This window comes from Macrobrachium rosenbergii, chromosome 4, assembly GCF_040412425.1.
Source record: "Macrobrachium rosenbergii isolate ZJJX-2024 chromosome 4, ASM4041242v1, whole genome shotgun sequence".
Classification (NCBI taxonomy): domain Eukaryota; kingdom Metazoa; phylum Arthropoda; class Malacostraca; order Decapoda; family Palaemonidae; genus Macrobrachium; species Macrobrachium rosenbergii.
The window spans coordinates 42,830,983-42,854,726 of record NC_089744.1 but is presented as its reverse complement, the minus strand read 5'-3'; the positions used below and the strand labels follow the sequence as shown (position 1 = coordinate 42,854,726).

General features: G+C 38.8%; 1 protein-coding gene across 3 annotated transcripts in view; it reads right to left on the bottom strand.

The window, feature by feature from the left end:
* The window catches only part of Kaz (Katazuke), a 117,975-nt gene extending 105,928 nt beyond the window's left edge, over nucleotides 1-12,047 (bottom strand). The window contains exons 1-2 of one of the 3 annotated variants that reach the window (XM_067095754.1): nucleotides 11,967-12,047; nucleotides 11,685-11,852 (exon numbers count right to left, since the gene is read on the bottom strand). Coding sequence is in view for 2 of the 3 variants with exons in the window: in XM_067095758.1 (XP_066951859.1) it covers nucleotides 11,494-11,529 (36 nt within the window). In the remaining variant the exon portion in view is untranslated. Of the gene's footprint in view, nucleotides 1-11,493; nucleotides 11,615-11,684; nucleotides 11,853-11,966 lie in introns of those variants that run through there. The other 2 variants (XM_067095758.1, XM_067095748.1) reach the window with 2 other exon arrangements.
* Nucleotides 12,048-23,744: the final 11,697 nt, after the last annotated feature.

Below are 23,744 nucleotides of genomic sequence, written 5' to 3'. Positions count from 1 at the left end.
TTGAATAACAACTGCCGATTCGTTCAGGAAATCGACTTAGTTTTTCGTCTTGTTTATAAAACACCTCAATCATAATTACCCGATTGCAGTATGTTTTGATCGTGTAGAGTTTCTGTAAAGATTTGTCCCGTAAAAAAAGCAGAATTTGCATTGTTCATGCATTGCTCTGATCATGTACACCCCAAAGTGAATGCGTCGATTGCGTTCAAAACATTTTGCTGGGATTACGTCACTTTCCTTCTAGAAATTTCTCTTTTGGTGTCTCGCACTCAAAATGCTTTAATGGCGTCATGTAACTGTTTCATGTGCCGCTGGAATTCTGAAATCTGTTTTCATTCTGATTTCGAGACCATCGGTTTGGTTTCTCTCTCTCTCTCTCTCTCTCTCTCTCTCTCTCTCTCTCTCTCTCTCTCTCTCTCTCTCTCTCTCTCTCTCTCGTTCTTAAAGAATTACTTTTAACGTAGTATATTACGAAAGAATTTGAGATGTCAAAAAACTTTTAAGATCTGAATTTAGTAAAATTATTAAATTTGAACAGTGCCTGGTAAAAAGTGTGTTTAGTGAAATTAGAGGCTGCAAAGAGATTTTACAGGTTTTCCAATAACATTAATTTTACAAAATACCATGAAGGTAAATTGTTATTGATAAAACTTTGTTTGCGTATTTCGACTACAAAATCTTAAGACAGAACATAGACTTCAAGAGTTTTTAGGATTCCATACAATAGGTAAAAACAAGATATAATTTAGTCAGGGAATGATAGGTTTTATTAAGGAGATATATAAGAGAAGAAAGAAAAAAAGTTCTATACAAATACCCGATGTAAGTTATAAGAAGAAAAGAAACTTATCATTTTTAAACATAATTCTCAGAGTAAAACATACGACTTGGGCCACAAGGAAAGTTATGATTGCTAAGACAATCCCCTAAAATAGCCCAAAATATTCTCTCTCTCTCATAGAGCGGGCTGGGATAATTAATTAAACTAAAGCGAATAACCAGAACCACCTCTGTCCCACCAATGAGGACATGTTAACCCTTAAATGCCGAGCCTCTATTTACAAAAGTGTCTGTCGTATGCCGGCGGCATTCGGGAGTTAAGCGCGAAAGCAGAAAAAGTTTTTTCAAAAAATCACAACACGTTTAGTTTTAAAGATTAAGAGTATCATTTTTGGCTCCTTTTTTTGTCAAAGTTTAGTATGCGACCATCAGAAATGAAAAAAATATCATTATCATATATAAATAATGAAATATAACAGTGCAAAAAAATTTCATTATAATTGACAAAAATGACAAAGCGGTTAAAGAACAAGTTATTTTTCTATCTTTGTATTGTACACTAAATTGCGATGATTTTTGTATATAGCAAATTGTAAATCGATCAAAGCAACACAGAGAAAATATTTTGATGCATGAATTAAATACGTGCAAAAAAGTTTTTTCAAAAAATTCACCATAAATTGAAATATTGTGCTAGAGACTTCCCGTTTGTTGCAAAATGAAGGTAATTGACTGAATATTACTAGAATGTAAGTGTTTTAGCTTACAATTGCAGTTTTTGACCATTTCAGTCGAGTTAAAGTTGACCGATGGTAGAATTTTTTCTATTTATCGTGATTTATATGAAAATATTTCAAAACTGATAAAAGCTACAACCATGAGTTATTTTTGTTGTATTCTACATGAAAATGCGCACATTTTCATATATAAAAATTATGTAACACTAATAGAAAACTGTGCAAACATTAAAAAAGTGACGAAAGAATTTCCGAGATGTTCGGCCGAGTTACCGCGGACGTAAGGAAAAAAGTTTTTCAAAAAATTCACCATAAATTGAAATATTTTGCTAGAGACTTCCAATTTGTTTGCAAAATGAAAAAAATGATTGAATATTACTAGAATTTAAGAGTTTTAGCTTACAATTGCGTTTTTCGACCATTTCGGTCGAGTTAAAGTTGACCGAAGGTTGAAATTTTAGCACTTATCGTGATTTATATGAAAATATTTCAAAACTGATAAAAGCTACAACCATGAGTTATTTTCTGTTGTATTCTACATGAAATTGCGCACATTTTCATATATAAAACTTTATGTAACGACTAATATAAAACGGTGCAAACATTACGACAAAGTGGCGAAAGAATTTCTGAGATGTTAGCCAAGTTACATAGCGGGCGTAAAAAAGTTTTTTCAAAAATTCACCATAAATTGAAATATTGTGCTAGAGACTTCCAATTTGTTGCAAAATGAAGGTAAATGATTGAATATTACTAGAATGTAAGAGTTTTAGCTTACAATTGCGTTTTTCGACCATTTCGGTCGAGTTAAAGTTGACCAAAGGTTGAAATTTTGGCACTTATCGTGATTTATATGAAAATATTTCAAAACTGATAAAAGCTACAACCATGAGTTATTTTTTGTTGTATTCTACATGAAATTGCGCACATTTTCATATATAAAAATTTATGTAATGACTAATATAAAACTGTGCAAACATTACGACAAAATGACGAAAGAATTTCCGAGATGTTCGGCCAAGTTACCACATGCGGACGGAAGGAAAAAGTTTTTTTCAAAAATTCGCCATAAATCAAAATATTGTGCTAGAGACTTCCAATTTGTTGCAAAATGAAGGTAAATGACTGAATATTACTAGAATGCAAGAGTTTTAGTTTACAATTGCGTTTTCGACCATCTCGGTCGAGTTAAAGTTGACGAAGGTTGAAATTTCGCACTTATCGTGATTTATATGAAAATATTTCAAAACTTAAAGCTACAACCACAAGTTATTTTCTGTTGTATTCTAATGAAATTGAATTTTCATATATAAAACACTATGTAATGACTAATATAAAACAGAGCAAACATTACGACAAAATGACAAAAGAATTTCCAAGATGTTTGGCAAATTACATACGGATGACGGAAGGGAAATGATTTTCAAAATTACTAAATTGAAATATTGTAAGAGTTTTTGTTGCAAAATGAAGGTAAATGATTGAATATTACTGGAATGTAAGAGTTTTAGCTTACAACTGCATTTTCAACCATTTCGGTCGAGTTAAAGTTGACCGAAGGTTGAAATTTTGGCACTTATCGTGATTTATATGAAAATATTTCCAAACTGATAAAAGCTACAACCATGAGTTATTTTCCGTTGTATTCTACATGAAATTGCGCACATTTTCATACATAAAACTTTATGTAACGACTAATATAAAACTGTGCAAACATTACGACAAAGTGACGAAAGAATTTCTGAGATGTTCAGACAAGTTACCGCGCACGGACATAAGGGAAAAGTTTTTTCAAAAATTCACCATATATCGAAATATTGTGCTAGAGACTTTCAATTTGTTGTAAAACGAAGGTACATGATTGAATATTACTAGAATGTAAGAGTTTTAGCTTACAATTCCGTTTTTTTACTATTTCGGTTGAGTCAAAGTTGACAGAAGGTTGAAATTTTGGCACTTATCGTGATTTATATGAAAATATTTCCAACCATGGGTTGTTTTTTGTTGTATTTTACATGAAATTGCGCACATTTTCATATATAAAATTTTATTTAATGGCTAATATAAAACGGTGTAAAAATTACGACAAAATGACGAAAGAATTTCTGAAATTTTCGGCCGAGTTACCACGCGGACGTAAGGAAAAAGTTTTTTTCAAAAATTCACTATAAATTGAAATATTGTGCTAGAGACTTCCATTTTGTTGCAAAATGAAGATAAATGATTGAATATTACTAGAATGTAAGAGTTTTAGCTTACAATTGTGTTTTTCGACCATTTTATTTTTCAAAGTTGACTGAAGGTTGAAGTTTTTTGTAGTCGACGTATCAAGATGTCCACTCGGCACCCAACAGACAATTTCAGTCGATGTATGTGTCGTCAGTCGGCAGCAGGGGTTAAGATTAATTACAGTTAGAAACTGTCGGGCACGAGTGAGGTCTTTTATCCAGACTTAAGTAGAAAGTAGCCTTTCTCCCTTTGCATGACAAGGGAGTAGCACAGCGGGTACTGGGACCAGTCACTCACGAGGGCCTCAAAACAACCACAATTGAATTTTCCTTTTCCACAGTACCACTGATCTGAGGCACTGTCATAAACTGAATAGCTTACATCTCTCTCCCTCTGTTACCTTCCCTTTCTCTCCCACTCATTTGTTACACTCTGCTGGGGCAGAGTCCATTTTCTTTAAATATAAACTAGTTGGACTCAAGTAAAGGGTTCCTAGGAACGCACTGGCACCATAGTGCCACCAAACAAAGAAGAAAAAAGCAGAAAAAAAGGAACAGAAAAAAAGTCCTTTGGTTACAAAAGTTACACCAGTGCATAAAGATACTGGGTGCCACCAGTGTGACCTTTACATGGTACACTCAACCACAGTGCCACCTTTTTGAAAAGGTGCTACATCACTGAAGAGTCACCCTAAATCTGAGGGACACTTCCTTGCTGCCCAAATACGTCCAGTTGACCTGGATAGATGCCCTTGCCCACCAGAACCATGGAAACAGAGTCATAGAGCCTTTATGGCGCTGGGGACAGTGGCAGGTCTTACAGGGATTGGACCTCACCAAGTGGGTTAAGGAACAGCTGGATGACTTGGCCAAGCGAGAGAAGGAAGAAAGACTAGAATGGCGGAATTATGAAGCCGAACAGAGGGCGTGTGAAGAAGAACAGAGGAGGTATGAGGCCGAACAGAGGCAGCTGGAAGACGAAAGAGAAGAAAGCAGAAGACAGCATGAGTTAGCCTTCAAGGAGAGTGAGCTAGCTCTCAAGGAAAGGGAGCTCAAGCTGGAAAGAAGAAGAGAAAATGCCGAAGCTATGGCTATACACCAAGCCTCCAACCCCACACCTGCTGCCCCAAATGCTCTAATCTCGAGCATTAATTCCCTCGTCACCAAGTGGACTGAGGAAGAGCCAGAAGCATGGTTGGAGGAAATAGAGGCACTCTTTGAGAACTACAGCACCACTGAGACAGAGAGGGCCTTAGTGCTAGCCAAGCACATGGAGGGAAAAGCTAAGGCAGCACTTCACTCACTGGAGAAGAGTCAGAGAGGCAACATGATTGAAGTGCATAGAGTCATCATGAAGGCCTACGAAATAACCTCAGAGAAATGGAGACAGCGGTTCCGAGGCCTTGCCAAGGAAGTCCGCTGGTCCTGGAAATGAATGGGTCTGTCACAAGACCCAGTCTGGCACCCACTGGTTCAACTCCTTGTCTTGCACAATGTTTGAGGACCTCTTCAATTGGACAATGCTGGAGGATCTTTACCAATGTGTGCCTGGGCCCCTCCCTGTATATCTAGAAGATAAGCAGCCCACCACCCTTATGGAAGCCTGCTGCATGGCCGATTCATGGGAAACCTTCAACCAGTCCTACAGCACATCCCAGGGTGCATAGTGCCACCAGGATACCTCTCAGGCTCGACTCATGCCCGAAGAATGGACTGCCTAGCAAGCCTCCTGGGGCCCACTGTAAAAGGGTGGGGCAACTGGCCTCAGTGCCGATACAAGCTCGGCACTAACAAGCAGCCTCCTACTAACAGCCAGAACTCCTCTCCTCTACATCCATGCAACCTTGTTTACCAACCATCACCACAGGCCACCGAGCTGGTGGCAAGGGGCCAGTGCAAATCCTGTGGTGCTGCAGTGCACTACAGTGCTGGCCACCCGGCCTAGCTCTCCACATCATCATGTCCCCACCACCAAGTTCGTCAACCTCATTAGCACCTCATTCTCAGTGAGCCAGGCCGAAAAGATCCTTTTACCCTGCTTCAGAGACTAGGGACCCAGTTCATCTCGGTGGCCCCCATAAGGGCTCTAGCCTGCCCGTAACCCTTCCGGTCATGGTAGACACTCGCGGCAGATGTTAGCCTGATCTCCAGGGCCCACCCCAGCCGTCGCCACAAGGGAGGACAAGAAAACCAGGGGGGAGATGAAGTGGATACAGGGCCACACCATTACCATTCCCACAGTCAAGCTCCAGGTCACGACACCTTGGGGCACACTACCCCACCGCCTTGGCGTGGTGGGTGGAATTCTGCCCGGAGTGGACTTCCTGTTAGGTAGGGACCTCCGCTGGGGAACCCCTTTCCCAACGCCACTTCACAGCCACGCTACCTCCTCCATGGAGGCCCAGACTGTAGGAGAACCCCACGAAGATAACCCACCATCCGCCCACCGAAGTGGTCAGCGGAAGGGGTACACATCAAAATGATCTCGGCCTAGCCCTCTCCATTCATGAAGGGGTGACCAACAAAGAGGTCCTCCCTCTCCCCAAAGAGACATTCAGGAGGAGCAGTACCACTGTCGGACGTGTAAGCGGACAGGCAACTCCACTTATTGGAAGGGCTGCCCAAGTAAGCAACGCCCAGCGGATGCCCCCGAGCAAGACTCTCAGAGGCTCTGATCTCCAGCTGGTGCAGGAATCTCTGCCACAGCCAAATTCATGCCATCTGCGAAGCATTGCACCTCTGGACCCCTTGTCAGGCATGCCTGACCCGCAAAATTGCTGCCAGTGCCACTTGTGAGCACTGAGCAGTGCTAAGCTCCATCCGGCACGGACACTGAGCCATCAATTAAGACAGACCCTGTGCCTGGTCCAAGTCATTAGGTGGATCCTCCTCCGGGAGATCCAGGATCCCTCACAGCCCTAGTCGTGGCAACTGGAGAGCCTCCAGCACCCGACACTTCTTCGCCAAATCCGTCCCCAAAGGATGAACCCCTGGTGAACCAAACTGTTACACCTTCTCTGGGAGACCAGGAACTGGCCTCCTTGAACGCAGAGGTCGAGATCGCTCTCGCTCCAGTTGTCGCAGCAGCTGGAGTAGGGAGCCCTCCTGTAGCTTCTGAAGTTACCCCCGACTTCATGCCCGCTAGCCCTTCTGGCATTTCCCCAGAGTCGGTGCCCTCATTACCTCCTAGGTCTGACATAGATAGGCCTTGGAGGAGGCTGAAGAAGAAGAAGAAGAAGAAGGGGCAGAAGAGAGCCCAGTAGTTGCAGGTTGTTGAGCTTATCCTGGCACTAGGGCCCTCTTGGCACAGTGCCTTACCATCTTAGATAGTGATCCTGTTTTGCCCAGAGGAGGTAGCCAGCATGATCTCTACCAGTGGTGAAGACAGTCTAAACAGATTAACGACATTGAATAGTAACCTTATCACTTGCACCTTCCATCAAAACGCAGTAAACACGTAAGTACAGGGTAACTGAAATCAGACAGTCTAAACTATAGTGAATAGAGCCACTACGCTCATGACACGCATGGCCTAAGACCTCAGTGAGGCAAGCATTTATCATATGAGGCAAACCTCATGTACCAACCAGTAATTACCAACTGTAGTGCAGAAAACCTTGTAATTTAGCTAGTTCATTGTCCATTACGTTGGTGCTACGGCCGTGTGGGGTAGGTTAGGATAGGAGATACCATAGAATATACCATTTGGCTACGTCTAAAAAACCATGATTATAAGAGGTAGCATGTAATAACTGTAAGCACCTTTAAGTACAGTTAGGATTCTGTAAGTAAGTAATTAAAGCTCATGTCCTTTCTACAGTTAGGTAGGTCCATACCTAGTTAGACTGCACGGGACAAATCTGCTCAGGGGAGAAGAGTAACGTAATAGAAGCGAACAGCTTGCTTAGTACAGACCTTCACGCCCGAAAGGGAGTGAAGGCCTTCTTAAGGGGGGAGCTTTTATATATATAATAATGACAGATTCCAGAGATGACACTTCATAATTGCAAAAACAGAGAATAAGGCATTTAAGGAACAAACATCTCATTATTCCATCTTTCCCACAATTTAGATCTTCTCCTTACCTCACTGCTCAGGATGCTTTGTATGAGCGAATTGCTGCTGTTTCTCAGTCGGGTGATCAGACTAGACATCGTTTGCCTCACAATGATTTTCAAGTTATCCAGGCGCTTTTCTATGAACATCTGCGTGGCTGAGTGATAGCGAGGAGTGTTTGTGAGGCGCCTCAGAGTGTCATTGTGAACAACAGTGATATTTGATGGTCTCTGAAGGTATAGTTGTGGACCAAAAACACCCATGTATACTGTATTTTGATGAAAAGTGCGAGCGGAAGAGTAGCAGTTTTGTTTCATGACAGAAGGCAAACCTCCTTGCAATCATGTTGCCAGCTGCACATAGTTTATGACACCTCTGTTCTATATCTGCCGTATCTTTTACGTTGTCCGTGATAATGTGTCTCAAATATGGAAATTCAGGCACGAATTCCAGACGATGATTTCCAAGGAAAATTAGTGGTTCTGCAATACGCTTAAGTGATCTCGGGAGCAGTGACATACACTAGGTCTTGGCTTCATTGTATAGGATATCAAATTCCTCTGTATAATGACGGCAGGTGTCAATGAGTCGCTGGAGACCTTGCACTGATGGGGAAATCAGAACCATATCATCAGCGTAACAGAGGCTGTTTATTGTTGTTTCAGTGATAGTGCATCCAATTGGGAGTGAGTTCAGTTTGACATTCAGGGCATCTGTGAACGTGTTAAACAGAATGCCCCCTTCCCGGAGCCCGTTTAGGGAGCCAAAGGCGTACAACAGTACGTTACCCCATTTGACACAGAATTGCTGTGTGGAGAGCCAACAACATAAAATGCCAATTAGATATAGAGGTCTTAACATTAGGATAAATCTCTTAGCACCAGCTGGAATCCAGTAAAATCAATAAAATTATATATGCAAGGGACTAGTGGCATCTGTCCTTAGTCAAGAGTCAAGTGGGACCACCCACTTCCCAAGCATGTTTTGTACTCCTATACTTTACAACCTTCCTATCACAACACCTCCCCTAACACAAGTAACAGAATTTGTAGGTGAAAACAGTCTCTGGTAGAACTTTCCAAGAAGAACCTGCAGTGACAAACAAAGGGTCATTCTAGACTGAACTTCTTTCAGAGCTCTGTCCCAAAGGGGACCACGACAAGTTCTTCTTTTCTTCTGTATATGGAAAGACTTAAAACACCACCACAATAGCAGACTTTTGACCAAGACAGAAAGAGATGCCAAGATCTGAAAGGGAGAACTCTGAAAAACGATAAAATAGGGTGGAATTTTTTCTTCTCTCAACTTACTGTCTCTCATTGGACCCCTTGCTACAGTTGCAGAGGAAGACAGCTGAGAGTCCAAGATAAAATGGGGACTTTGCTCCATCAAAAGCTTTTAACAACAGATTCAGTGGTTATTGCAGGCAAAGTATGACTAGGATGACAAAAGAGATCAGGTATATCCACAATCACCCTCCTGGTATCTTATCTCATAAGAGGTAGAGAGGAGCCAGGGGAATGAGCATGCTTGCAACCTGGAGGATAAGAAATGACCAACAAAGTGCATATACAAATAACTTTTCATCAAGATCCCTTCCTAATCTCTCAGAACAATCTGCAATGACTGGGCTACACTAATATGCACAATACTGAAGATAGGCCTATGTGACCATAACAGTGTGAAAGGCCATAGTAGAGACTGGTCAACAGAGCAAACTGATCTACTTCTCCCTTGGATACCTCTCTAAATGTCTGTCACGAACCTTGCAACAAACCTACACTGGAGGAGAGGGCTCCCAATGTCCTTCGCCCCCCCAAGAGTTTGAATACCATGATGGAAGAATAGCACAGGATGGGCAGAAACAAAACTTTACCTGCTCATCTAAAGAAAATTGCATGCTACCGTTGTTTCTCTTAAAAAAAAAAAAATAAATAAATAAAATAAAAACGAACTGTAAAGAAAACAAACTGTATGAACACTTCATAACCTAACACAGGTTGCAGCTAGAGAAAAAAATAAATTTGTTGCTCTAGCATCTCTGACATAATGAGCTACCAATAAACAAACACTATACAGATATAATATAATAACACCAAACTTTATAGCTCAGTTGAGAACAGTAACTGCTTAAATAACTGATATGTTCACTCAACCATAGCTAAAGGAAAAACAGAACACTACAGGCAGTCCTCGGTTATCGGCAGGGGTTCCATTCTGGGGGTGTGATGATAACCGAAAATCACCACTACACCAAAATCTGCGATTTTCAGGCTTATCGGCGCCAAAAAGTGCAGATTTTTGGTTATCAGCGCCTCTGTTAGGTATGTATTGGCTCCAATACCCAATAATCGGAAACTGGCAATTTTATGAGCTGCGATGCTGAAAAAATATCGTCCGATTTATGTCGCTATACAAGTGCCATAAAACCGGATCGCCATTAACCGGGGACTGCCTGTAACCACCTACCAATAGGCGAGTGTGTGGTGTCCCACTACTCACCTGCTTGTCACCAAACTTCAAACAGTTAACTACCGACACAAGGAATACTCCTGGTCTACATAACAGCCAACAGGCTAATTTGTATTCTAGTAGGAACAAATCCTGGGTACAATACAATGTGAGGTGTCATGGATTACTTTGGGGTTCCAGAGGGGAGGCAAAGCCAGGCAGTATGCATAGTGGGAAGACAGGGGCAGGTGTTCGTAATTCTGCCTACTAGCGAAAACGGTAGAACTATGGGGTTGCTCTGCATCGGGTATTACCTTGGAAATTTACTTTTCCTGTAGTATTCTGTTGCTTATTAACAATTTACCATTATTTTTTTCTGGTGATAGAAATTCATTTCTCACTATGTGGTTCGGATTCCTGGTGATAGAAATTCATTTCTCACTATGTGGTTCGGATTCCACAATAAGCTGTAGGTCCTGTTGCTAGGTAACCAATTGGTTCTTAGCCACGTACAACAAATCTGATCCTTCGGGCCAGCCCTAGGAGAGCTGTTAACCAGCTCAGTGGTCTGGCTAAACTAAGGTATACTTAACTTTTCAGTACTTGATGTTAAGTGTTACTAGGGGGTCCAGGAGGGGCAAAGCTCCCCCCCTTGGTTAGGTCAGGGCACAGTGCCCTAAATCAGGTTAGGAAGGTGGGTTCTGGTTAGGCTAGTGTTACTTGGGGGGATTAAGTTCTGGTTCTTAGGTCAGTGTTACTTGGGGGGTCCAGGAGGGGCAAACCCCCCCAGGTCAGGGCACAGCGCTTACATCAGGTTAAGAAGGTAGGCTAAGGTCTGGTTATATGAGGACACAGCATTGTAGGAATGACCAGATCAGAACATCACATCCCAGGTTGGGTTGCATAAAACTGTCTGATTAGCCTAGGTCATGTTCTCTCTGAAATATCTAAGCCTACTACATTAGTAGGCTACTGCTCAATCTGCATTCACTCCAAAAGCCTATTTACAAAACCATTAGTCAACCTAGCCTTGACCTCATCCGAAACATATTACTGTAGACGTTAGCACAGAAGGATTAGGTCATTTAATCAATGAAATCATAGAATAATCTGGTGGCTGGAGTTAGAATAACGGAGTCACGAGGGCCACCTCAGTTACTAGACGGAATTAATGAGGGAATGGGCTAGCCAATACGACAAAATACGGAGACCTCCGAAAAATAAACGAGGTTGACACTTACCTCAATGACCAGTATACCGATGAACTGTTTAGCCATGGTTACACTTCACTTGAGTTAGCCTAAGTTGAGTAAAGCTTAGGACTACACCACGAAGACATCTTGGAAAAGACTGTGACCCAATAGGGGGTAAAAGAAAAAAATATATTCGATATCGACATGAAAACATCATTACAAAATGTTTTAGTAATTACCTTCTGAGACCAACTCTTGGTGGAGCTTAAAGCAAATTGGTGAAAAGATTGAATACTAGTCTTCGTGCCCCAGCTGACGATGTAAACAAATAACTACTCCGAGTTCGGGCATGGGAGGGGCTCAGATCACATCGCTCTCTTTTATATAGGTGACTGAGATTAATTCACCTATCAGGAAGAAATAAAAATCTTTATTAGTACATATTTGACATATATATTAAAATTTATCACCATGTACAACATACAATTATGCGATTGTAAAACCAAAGTCGTTAATAATACTTTCGAAGAGTTGAAAAGATCGTTACAGTGGTGCCACGCCTTTTACATAGGTGCCACTTCTTCAACATAAGTCGATGGATTAACCAGCTAGAGAAATATCCTACACCAGCCAGTAACCAACATTTTATTTTTGTGTGAAATTATTATGTTATGATTTATAATCTCCTAAACATGAAAACTTGTAAGAGTAGTTTTAGTTTATTTTGTGCTATTTCTTAACTAGAGATAAAATATTCTAACCATGATTCTGAGGAAATTTATTCCTGTTTCCTATACGGTAACTAATCAGCTAAATGTTCATTGTCGGACTACCATTTGGCGACTTCATTGCTTACTTTATCCGCTAGTATTATTCATAAATGTCACTATAATTTACTCTAGATGTTACAGGTAACACGTTTCTCTTTACCAAACGTGGCAATATTTAAACTGTACATTTGCCTATATAACGATTACCTCTAATTATAATGAATTGTACGCTTATTTTGTATGTTTTACTATTCTCAGTTTTAAAGCAGGGAGGTATTCTTATCTCAGCTTTACATTTATTTAGTTGTTTATGGTGCACCCAGAACCAGTTTGCCTTATCTTTAAAGCTAAGTCAAGGTCATTTGGTGCTTTATTTAAAACATTTTTATTGTAATGTATGCGAGCGACTTTGTGTAATCCACAATAGTCCATTTGCCAAAATGGGTAACCTTTGAATGTTCTATAGTACAAGGTTTCTTGATAGATTTGCTTTCCTAAGGTGTTTTTTAGGTTTTTCAACTTGGTTGTCCTCATGACAACTTTGGGAAACTCGTGTTATATGTAAATAATGGCCGCCATTACTAAAAAATCTAGTTTCTTCTACATCTTTGTTTCTATACATGATAATATAAATGATATGTGTCTATACCTATGTTTTTAAGGTCAAGGAACATGATAAACTCATTAAATATTTTTTAACACAGGTATATATTATGCCTAAATACAATATGGGATACCATCGATGAGGGTATTATCGACCTGCGTTTATTATCGTCCAATCAGGCGTAACATACTTTTTATATAAAGTATATAATAGTTGTCAAAGGAAGGCAAACTTTTGAGGCTTTTATTTTATATTGTTTGATTTCGTTAATATTTTGATAGGTGACGATAATACACGCCAGACGTTAAACTGACGATAATAGCCTACCCTTCTTTACGGTACCCAAAAATGTCATCATGAAGGTGTTTGGAACTCTGTGTCAAGTGATCAGTTTGGTGAACAAACTGCTATCAAAATAGGAAAAGGTGGTATGAGAGGTATGACACTGTCACCTGAGCTGATTACTGAATGGATCGATTCATTCCCTATCTCTGCCTACCTCTCAGATGCCATGGAAAACTTGTACATGGGCCAAGTCTGCAAAGCAAATAACACCTGTGGTGAAACTTTAAAGTTTTAGGCCCACATTCGGTAATCAGATTTCATTCAACCTTAATTCCTGCCCTAGCTTTGAATGAGACCAAAACAGTGCTGAGGAGTTTACTAACTTACTTAAATGTACCATGAAGTCAAGAAACATTATATTCTTTCCAACAAAGTGCAGTTGAGAAACAATCAACTATATTTCATGCACCAATTCTTTTTGGGTGATGCCACACATTCAAAAATACGCATTTAAAAAGTTTAACACATATAATTAATATTTAAAGGACACAACAATCATCCAAGTTACATTAATTAAGCAAGAAAAAAAACATATTACTGCAAAAATTGACAAAACGTTACGTTACTGTGATAGAGGAAAACATAAATAGCCAAAAAAGGGGGATTTTGAATATTCATCCATGAAGAAATTACTGCAATGACGACGACAGTTCACGAGGTGATGGGGCTGGATTTTAGTAACTTCTTCTCTAACTTGCCTTTCTGGCTTGCTGAGAAAACAGGCAGAGCTTCATGTTCCCACCTGGAAGAAAACTCGGGAGGAGTATCATTGGATAGTTTTACAGCTGTCACATCTACAAAACTACAGGTTACATAACAAACCATCAACTAAAACACAAACATTAAGTTGTTTAATCGTAACCCAACATACAAAAAAAAAAAGGGTTTCCCCAGAAGGCAAGCTTAAACTACTGGCATGTGCCCAACTTTCACATCAAGAAAATAACTATATACATTCTTTCCAAGGAAGAAGTTTGACAACACTGCAATCAGACGTCATTTAATTTTATAGAGATGGATAAAATTGTTCTCTAAAAAAGGTGTTTTGACTACTTTAAATATTAATGTACTAATTTATACAAACTCATTGCTATAGTTAATATAATAAAAACTTCTTCTGTGGAGCAAAACAATCACATCAACGTATTTTTCATAGAAAAGTCTGGGAAATACATCAAAAATAAGTATTCAAGAAAACTAGGAAATTTTATTCAAGGGGAATAAATGGCAATTTTTGACATTCTCCCAAGAAGAATCATAATTAGGAAGTAATCATAACTGCACCCAGGAGCAGAATTCAATTGAATAACGCTATGCAGCTGTGACCATCTTAACACATAAAAATTTAAATCAAATATACATTTTAGAGTACATCCATAATTTCCTTCAGGAAATTATTAAATCAACAAAATTCCTACCATTGTCAGATATAATCAGACTCGGCAGAGAATGATATGCTACAAAGCGTCGAAAAGCCAGTAGGAAATCGGAAGCAGTCATGGAATGAGTCAATTCAAAATGAACTGCCCTGCTCGTAGTACAGGTAAATAGACATATAAAGACCTTCTCCTCCAAGCCAGTCTCATGATCAAAAACATTAATAGCACCAGTATAATCAACTCCTACTGATTGGAAAGATCTATCATATCTCACTCTTTCTGTGGGTAATGGTGGAGGAGGAGGCAAACACAACCGTTTCTTGGTTAACTTCTGACACAAAACACACTTTGATAGAATTGATTTGATAACTTGTCGTGCTTTAGGTACCCAAAAGTTTCTCTCAACAATACCAGTACAGAATTGACACCACAATGGTGATGATGTCTATGCAAATGTTCAACTATCAACACTGTTAAATAACTTCTGGAAGGCAATAACATTGGGCACTGAGTATCATAAGACATGGAAGCGTTTTCATGCGACCCTGAGACCTAATTAGATTTTCCTCATCAACAAATAAGTTCAACTGATTACAGAAATTCTTAATATCCATGGACACTCCATGTGAATTCTTATCACAGAGGTACATTCTGGTAGTAGAAAAATGTTGCTTCTGTTCAAGGAGGACAAGTGCTTTCATTTCGTTAACAACAAACTTAGAACCTTTACTGCATTTATTAAGAAAAAGCAATATTGACCTCATGATACGTTTAAGCTTACTTAAATTACTGTAACGTGGGATGTCAATTAATGGGGTTGGAGGGTTAACAAACTTAGGTTCTGAAAGAATTTCATTAACATGCACAGTTTCTGTAGCTAAAGATTGGGGATAATCACCAGTTAAAAGCCATTTAGGGCCATTCCACCATAAGGAATTTTGCGCTAAATCTTTACTAGTACTACCTCTGGATAGAATATCAGCTGGATTATCCTTAGAGGGGGTATACCGTAGAGGAAACTTGAATTCATTAATTTCAGTGACTCTGTTTCGTACATAGGGAATTTTACTATTATTATTCTTCACCCAACAAATAGAAACCATGGAGTCACTCCAGAGAGTGCAAGAACTCAATCTCAAATCATCATTCTGCATTAATCTTCCAGCAAGTTTCGCACCCAAGGACAAGGCTGTCAATTCCAAACGCGGAATAGTCTGTTTAGGGTTTGGTGCAACTTTACACTTACTGACCAGTAAATTGCTTACACTTCTCTTGAAATCAATCACATAGGCAGCAGCTCCATATGCCTTGTTAGAGGCATCACAAAATACATGTAAGTGGGAACCTTCAGGATGTACAACAAACCTAGGAAACTTTAAACTTTCTACATTTCTAATACACTTGCAAATTTCATCAAACCTTGAACATAATGATTCTGGCAAAGGGTCATCCCACCCATAGTTACTCCACAAACATTTAAGAAAATATTTACCTCTCACCTGTATTGGTGACAATAATCCTAGAGGATCAAACATTCTGAGCTATTACTGATAAAACCTTTCGCTTGGTTAAAGGTCCTTTATACTACAATTTACTTCCTTCAGTGACATCTCATCTTGTGTTAGATACCACTCTAAACCCAAAACGTTCACTCTTTCTTTGATAACATCTATGGTTCTGTTAAACTGTGAATCATTACTGACCCATTCTTGTAGAGGCATATTAGCATCTTCAAGAATCTCATTTATTACTGGATACTCATCCATCAAGACTGACACATCCTTGTAAGTTTTACTAAAATTATCTACATAGAAATTCTTCATCAGAGATGATGCAAGGGGATTATCATGTAAAGATAAATGATGCAAAAGGGTTTGCTGCAAGAGAGAAAGGGGAGCATGTAGCTCCAAAACAAACTACACAAAACCGGTAAGTTACAGTAGACTTCAAATCGGAGGGATCAGTTATCCATAGAAATCTGCAATAATCACGACAGTCAGGTGAAATGCCTATCCTTAAAAGGCTTTACTGATATCTGAAATCACAGCTACTGGGTTTGTACGGAAACTCAACAGGGTATCAAAAAGTTTAGTAGTTAATGAAGGACCAGTTAATAAACAATTATTTAGGGAAAGTTCTCCTTTAGCCTTTGAAGAAGCATTAAAAACTATTCGAATGGGAGTTGTTTCTGAATCCTTCAATACAGCATGGTGGGGTAAATAATGCCCTATAATAGGGGAGTCTGAGGGAATTAATTCTATAAACCCAGACTGAACGTAATCTTTGATAATCTTATCATAATGAGCATACAAGGAGGGGTCAGATTCGAATCTATGTAGCGAGGAATTTAATTGACCAATGGCTATTCTATAGTTGACAGGCGGTCTATTTTCATCTTTAAATGGTAAGGACACTTCATACTTATTGTCAACCCTTTTTACTTTATCCTTAAAACACTTAACTGATTCTCTTTCTTCAGGACTAATTTCAGATTGACGAATACCAACACTTTCTAAATCCCATAATTTTCTAACTTCACAACAAGAATTGATAGGGATTTCCTCTACTTCTATTCTTGAACAACATACATTTGATGTAGTAATCTCATTAGATTCTACATCGTCATAAGACCAACTAGGAAGAGGTCCAAAAATTAGTGCACCGCCAGAACTATTCAATATCTGTATTCCAGAGCAAATTTGACTGTTGTGAATGAATTTTCCATAGTAATCAGCTCCAATGACCAATTCTATACCATTCACTTCATCTGAATTTAAATCATTATCTGCTAATTTTATGCCTTTACTCGTCAAGAACGCAGCTGACTTACTTAAACCTGGAGAATAAATTCTGAATTAACTCTATCGAATGCAATGGCATTAATGACAGTACGAATCTTACCTAGTCTCACCACAACTCTTACTATATTACAATTGACTTCCATGGCATCACTGCCAAATGGTTTTACCTTTAAGGCTACTGTTGCTATGGACGGTAGACTAAGCTTATGAGCTAATTCCTTTGCAATAAACGTTCTTTGTGCACCAGAATCAAAGAGTGCTCTCCCAAAGGAACGATGTCCATTCCTGACACAATTACATTAGCAGTAGGAAGAGCAGTCGAAACAGAACTCTTATTAGTCTGAGAATGATCAATACCCAAAGAAGCAGTCATAACTACTGGGAATCACCTTTACTTACAGCACCTTTAGAATCATTATGAGATTTCCCAGAATTAACATTTGACTTACTAACATTAGTACTATTTACACTCAACTTTGGTGGAGCAGGATTAACAGGATTTTCTGTTTTCTTACAAATCATCGGGTAATGAGGTCCATCACATATATTACATTTCGGTTTGTTTCTACATTCAGAGAATAAATGACCTCCTTTGAGGCAAGCAAAGCACAATCTTAAATATTTAACTCTGTCCCTTTTACTATCAATGGTTTTGAAAGTCTTACAATCGCGAGAGGCATGGTTCGATGAGCAAAACACACAATTATGGTAAGAACTACTATTACTAGGCTTACTGTTACTTTGTTGTGCTCTCTGCACGTTTTGCACATTTGAGGGAATCACTTTAGAATAGTTACCTGATCACGTTTTCTCTTATTAGAATTCTCACCTTCGTAACAAAATTCCATTAATTCACAAACATATTTCAAACCTGAGGAAATTTGCTTTAAATCAAGAGACATACTATTATGTTTATTAGCTATAGCCTTACGTGTTTCAGGTGATAATTTCTCGCATATTATACTAGAGAAAATGGGGTTCATGGCCTCTACATCTAAATTCAATGTGTTCATTTGTAAGATAATCTTCTCATATTCCAATTTGAACGTGTTCAAATCCTCTATTGTATGACTGGGAGGGACTAAATGCGTTAACTTGGACATAAGTCTACGTTTCAATTTGTCCTTATTATCATACTTCTCCTTAAGGGTCTGAATAGCTACTGAATAATTAGCATTAGTGACAGGCAAACCTTCTATGGCTTTAAAGGCGTTATCCTTTAAACTAGCTCTGAGGGTAGAAAACTTAATCACATTGGAAATATCCATGCGATCGTGAACTAAACTGTTAAATATATCCCAAAATGCAAGCCATTGTTCTTCCCCACCGCTAAATTCAGGTATCTTAATTGCTGGGAGTTTAGGGGAGGGAGAGGTTAATGGGAGCCGAAGGAGGAGGCAAAGCGGGCTGTTGATTTATATCTCCCGTGTCAATCTCGCTCATAGTTTTCTGTGCAGTAGCAATAGCTTTCCTTACACATCTAGTTATTGCTCTATAACTTCTACATAAACTATCATATTCACTATCCTGTGAAATAATCGTCACATTCTGTGACCAACTATCTTCAAAACGTCGTAGACCCTCAATAAGACAACGTTCATACATTACAAGGGTCGATTTTGGTGTATCAGTATCACCAATGCAGTTATCTGTCTCATCAAGCAAATCTTGTAAGGAAATAATTTCCCTTCAATAACTACCTAATCTTGGAATCCATTTTCTTGTTAATGGATCAATAAGAAACTTGCTCAAATATCAAAAATGTATGGCAAATTATCTAAACCTGATTGAAAATATAACTAATCTTATTCATAGGTCGAATAACATTCACTGAATGATAGATAATTTGACCACGTGCTCTTCATCACTTCACAAAATACATCTGGTCACGAAAACCTAAGTTCAAAATAGCTACGAAATTCAACAAGAATTTCTTCACAGAGTAATCACTAAATACGAACAATAATGTTCCATAAACAATAGATTACTTGGCAAAACACTTCAAGTAATCATCACTTCACAAAATAAATCTAGTCACGAAAACCTAAGTTCAAATGGCTACGAAATTCAACAAGAATTTCTTTACAGAGTAATCACTAAATACGAACAATAATGTTCCATAAACAACAGATTACTTGGCAAAACACTCCAAGTAATTCAATACCTTACCCTGCTCACCAAATAACTTTGGACACGTGCCAGCTACACTAAAATGACTTTATAGCCATCCATCACCAACGTGAACTTTATCGTAAATTATCTTTAACATCCAAAAAATCCTTTGTGAATCGTTATGGCATCCGGTTCGTTCGAAGGACCAAAGCAAAGTACTACTATAACTAGCAAAGAATGTGGTGAAACTTTAAAGTTTTAGGCCCACATTCGGTACGATTTCATTCAACCTTAAGCCCTCCTGCCCTAGCTTTGAATGAGACCAAGTTACAGTGCTGAGGAGTTTACTAACTTACTTAAATGTACCATGAAGTCAAGAAACATTATATTCTTTCCAACAAAGTGCAGTTGAGAAACAATCAACTATATTTCCTGCACCAATTCTTTTGGGTGATGCCACACGGGTTCACAAATACGCATTTAAAAGTTTAACACATATAATTAATATTTAAAGGACACAACAATCATCCAAGTTACATTAAGAAGCAAGAAAAAAACATATTACTGCAAAAATTGACAAAACGTTACGTTACTTCGATAGAGGAAAACATAAATAGCCAAAAAAAAAGGATTTCAGAATATTCTTATGAAGAAATTACTGCAATGACGACGACAGTTCACGAGGTGATGGGGCTGGATTTTACGAGAACTTCTTCTCTAACTTGCCTTTCTGAGTTTGCTGCGAAACAGGCAGAGCTTCATGTTCCCACCCTGGAAGAAAACTCGGGAGGAGTATATTGATAGCACAGCTGTCACATCTACAAAACTACAGGGTTACGTAACAAACCATCAACTAAAACACAAACATTAAGTTGTTTAATCGTAACCCAACATACAAAAAAAAAGGGTTTCGTCCAGAAGGCAAGCTTAAACTACTGGCATGTGCCCTTACATCAAGAAAATAACATATACATTCTCCACAAGAAGAAGTTTGACAACACTGCAATCAGACGTCATTTAATTTTATAGAGATGGATAAAATCTGCGAAAAAGGTGTTTTACTACTTTAAATATTAATGTACTAATTTATACAAACTCATTGCTATAGTTAATATAATAAAAAACTTCTTCTGTGGAGCAAAACAATCACATCAACGTATTTTTCATAGAAACTGGGAAATACATCAAAAATAAGTATTCAAGAAAACTAGGAAATTTTATTCAAGGGGAATAAATGGCAATTTTTGACAACACCAATGAAGCACAAAGAGGAAGGTGAAAAGAGGCCAAAGCTTGATGCTGATGATCGTGAGAGAATTGCTACAGAAATAGTAAAGCATTCCCACCCACTAAAAAGTGAGTGTGATGTCATGTATAACATTGTCAATGGCTAAGTACCTCCAAATGAAGTCAATGTTGAAGATGCATTATTGATTGTAGAGAAGATGGTAGCTTCATTTCGTGATTCACTACCATCTGGATTTCATGCAAAACTTTCCAGCCCCGTTAAGACAATGGAACGGTTAAAGCATGGTATCAGAGTTGGTAACAAGACTGTCTTTAACATGGAAGCCCTATTCCTTCGCTTGCTTATGATAGGTCAACAGCGTCAGCTGCAATTAGAAAACATCTTTGAGTATGAGTTGTGTGCTGTCCCTTCCTCGCTCAATGATGAGTATGGCTGTTTGCGAAAGGTCACCAAAGCTGTACTTGCTAGAAGTCTTGGTGTGCTACAGCAACGCCCAGTGCCTCCAAGCATCATTATAGTGGATGCACAGCAGCTGCTCTATCACATTACTTGGCCTCATGGTGCTGATGCATCTATCCTTGTTGAGAGTATTAAGCACCGTCTCTCGTTATACTCTCTTGATAGTGACAAGTATCACGATCTGTCAGCCAAAGAATATGAGAAAATGCGACGTGGTGATGAGGGTACCACCAACTACAACCTGACTATCAGTAGTCTACTCCCAAACAAAGATACTATTATGAAGAATAAACGAAACAAAAAGCAACTGTCATGGGTACTATCCTCTTTCAACATGGGAGATAAAATAACGCTAGAAAGTCAAGAAGACTGTCTCTTTTCACATGATGAGGCTGATGTGACAATGATTGCATACTTATTGAAGGCAGCTGAGTGCCACAGGGTAGTAAGAATCCTCAGTGATGTTACTGATGTTCTAGTACTGCTGAATTACTGGGTTTGGAAAACTCAGCTACAACATACATGTAAAGTTCAGATGGAACGTTGGAATGGCGACATTGTAGACATCAATGCAACCTGTGAGAAGCTAGGTCCCAAGTGTTTGCAGCTATTGGGAATGCATGCACTAAGTGGTTGTGACACTGTGTCTTACCCTTTTAACAAAGGAAAAGTCAGTGCTGTAAATGTCTTGCAGGCAGGAAATTTCCCAGGATTATCTGAGATACTTGGAGAGATAGATCCCTCAGAAAATGACCTGTTGCAAACAGGCCAGCAGTTCTTCATAGCACTATATGGCCAACCTCCAGGCACCTCAGTGAATGCAGTTCACCACAGGATATATACAAGAAAGAATGGAAAAACGGTGCGCATTATGGCCATGCCTCCTACAGATGCCAATCTACTGCTCCATGTACAACGGGCACATCTCCAAATGATATTATGGAAAGCAGCTGATCAGCAAGGCCCTCCAACAGTGGACATCAGCAAGTTCGGATGGCATCCCAATTGTATATGTGGAGACACAGATGGATGCAATAATCCATTCACAGTCACTAGTCAAGTGAATGAAAATCACAGTGACTGTTCTGAGAATGAGTTGGACAACAGTTAGCTTGTATTTTCCCTTTACACAGCTAAACACATAATTTTTCTATTATTATTAGGAGCACGTATATGTACATGAAGCAAGAAGCTGTGTATCTTGGCAGTTAAAAATACACCCAAAAGCGTAAGTTTTTGTAAGAACAGTTTGCAATAATAAATATGTCGAATTTCATGTATTGTTGTAAGATTTTTATAACTTTATTGTCATAATGTCTGTACAAATAAAACTGCACATGTTATGGCTGTTTTTGTGACATATTAAGCCTTGACCATGAAAACATGGGTATAGACATCCCATATGACATATTATCTTGCAAATTTACAGAGACATTGAAAAAAATTGAATTTTATATAATGGCGACCAAGATTTGCATATTTCAGGATTTGCCCAAAGTTGTCAAGAGGACAACCCAGTTAAAATACTTCAGAAAAACCAGGATATTAGATATATACCATAATACCTTGTACTATAAAAGATTCATAGGTCCCCAATGGAAATCATAAGAGTGGCAAATGGACTACAATGAACATGTAGCACGGTAGCAAAACGGTTTGTGAATTAACGGGGTACCATGTCACCGTATCAAATTCTCAGTTTTTAATATCATACAACTTACCGACCTTATGATGCCACGACCTTGTTTCTTGAAGAGGTCATATGCATGCTTCAAGCTACAAGTGGTTCATAATTCTCATTAAATACTCTGTTGTTGGTCTTTCCTTTGGTCATTTTTGCCCCTTAACCCTAAGCGATGTGCTGAGAGTCTGGATGTGAATTGATGAAGTTGAAAAAGTGCTCCTTGTCGATGTGAAACTCCTGAGCTATTGGTCAAAAATTGTAAAAGTGAGCAAGAAGAATTCCCAGAGAGAGAGAGAGAGAGAGAGAGAGAGAGAGAGAGAGAGAGAGAGAGAGAGAGAGAGAGAGATAAATAATCACAATGAAACTGATCTGGAAAACGTAGCAGCAGTGGGGAGTTGGGGTATGATGAGTTATTGGCCACCTCTATCGAAAAGAATATATCAGGAGACGACAGTGGAAAATATAACAAGAAGTGGTTTCGCATGCAACGCCTAAAGGAAAACAGCTCTGAATGAGACTCAAATAAAGACTGCTATGAAATCAATTAAAATAACTGAAAAGGTGAACGGGCTATATTATCTATACAGTAGAATATGCTCTGAGGAGGTGAAATACAGACTGGTAAGCGAAAAAAGTGAAGGTAAAAATCTAAACCCAAATCTAGGTATATGTTTAGAATGTACAGAGGAGACAAGATAAACTTGCTGTAAGAAGTCAGGAGGACTTAGTGTAATACAGAGGCAGATTGAAGAAAAATTCAAGATCAACCAAAACTTGCAAAATATAGTTGTAGATAACATAAAAAATACACAAATTAAAACGATAACACAAATATTGGAGGATGAACTAAAAATATTGAGAGAAGAGTGCAAATCCTACAAAGAGAGATTAGAAGG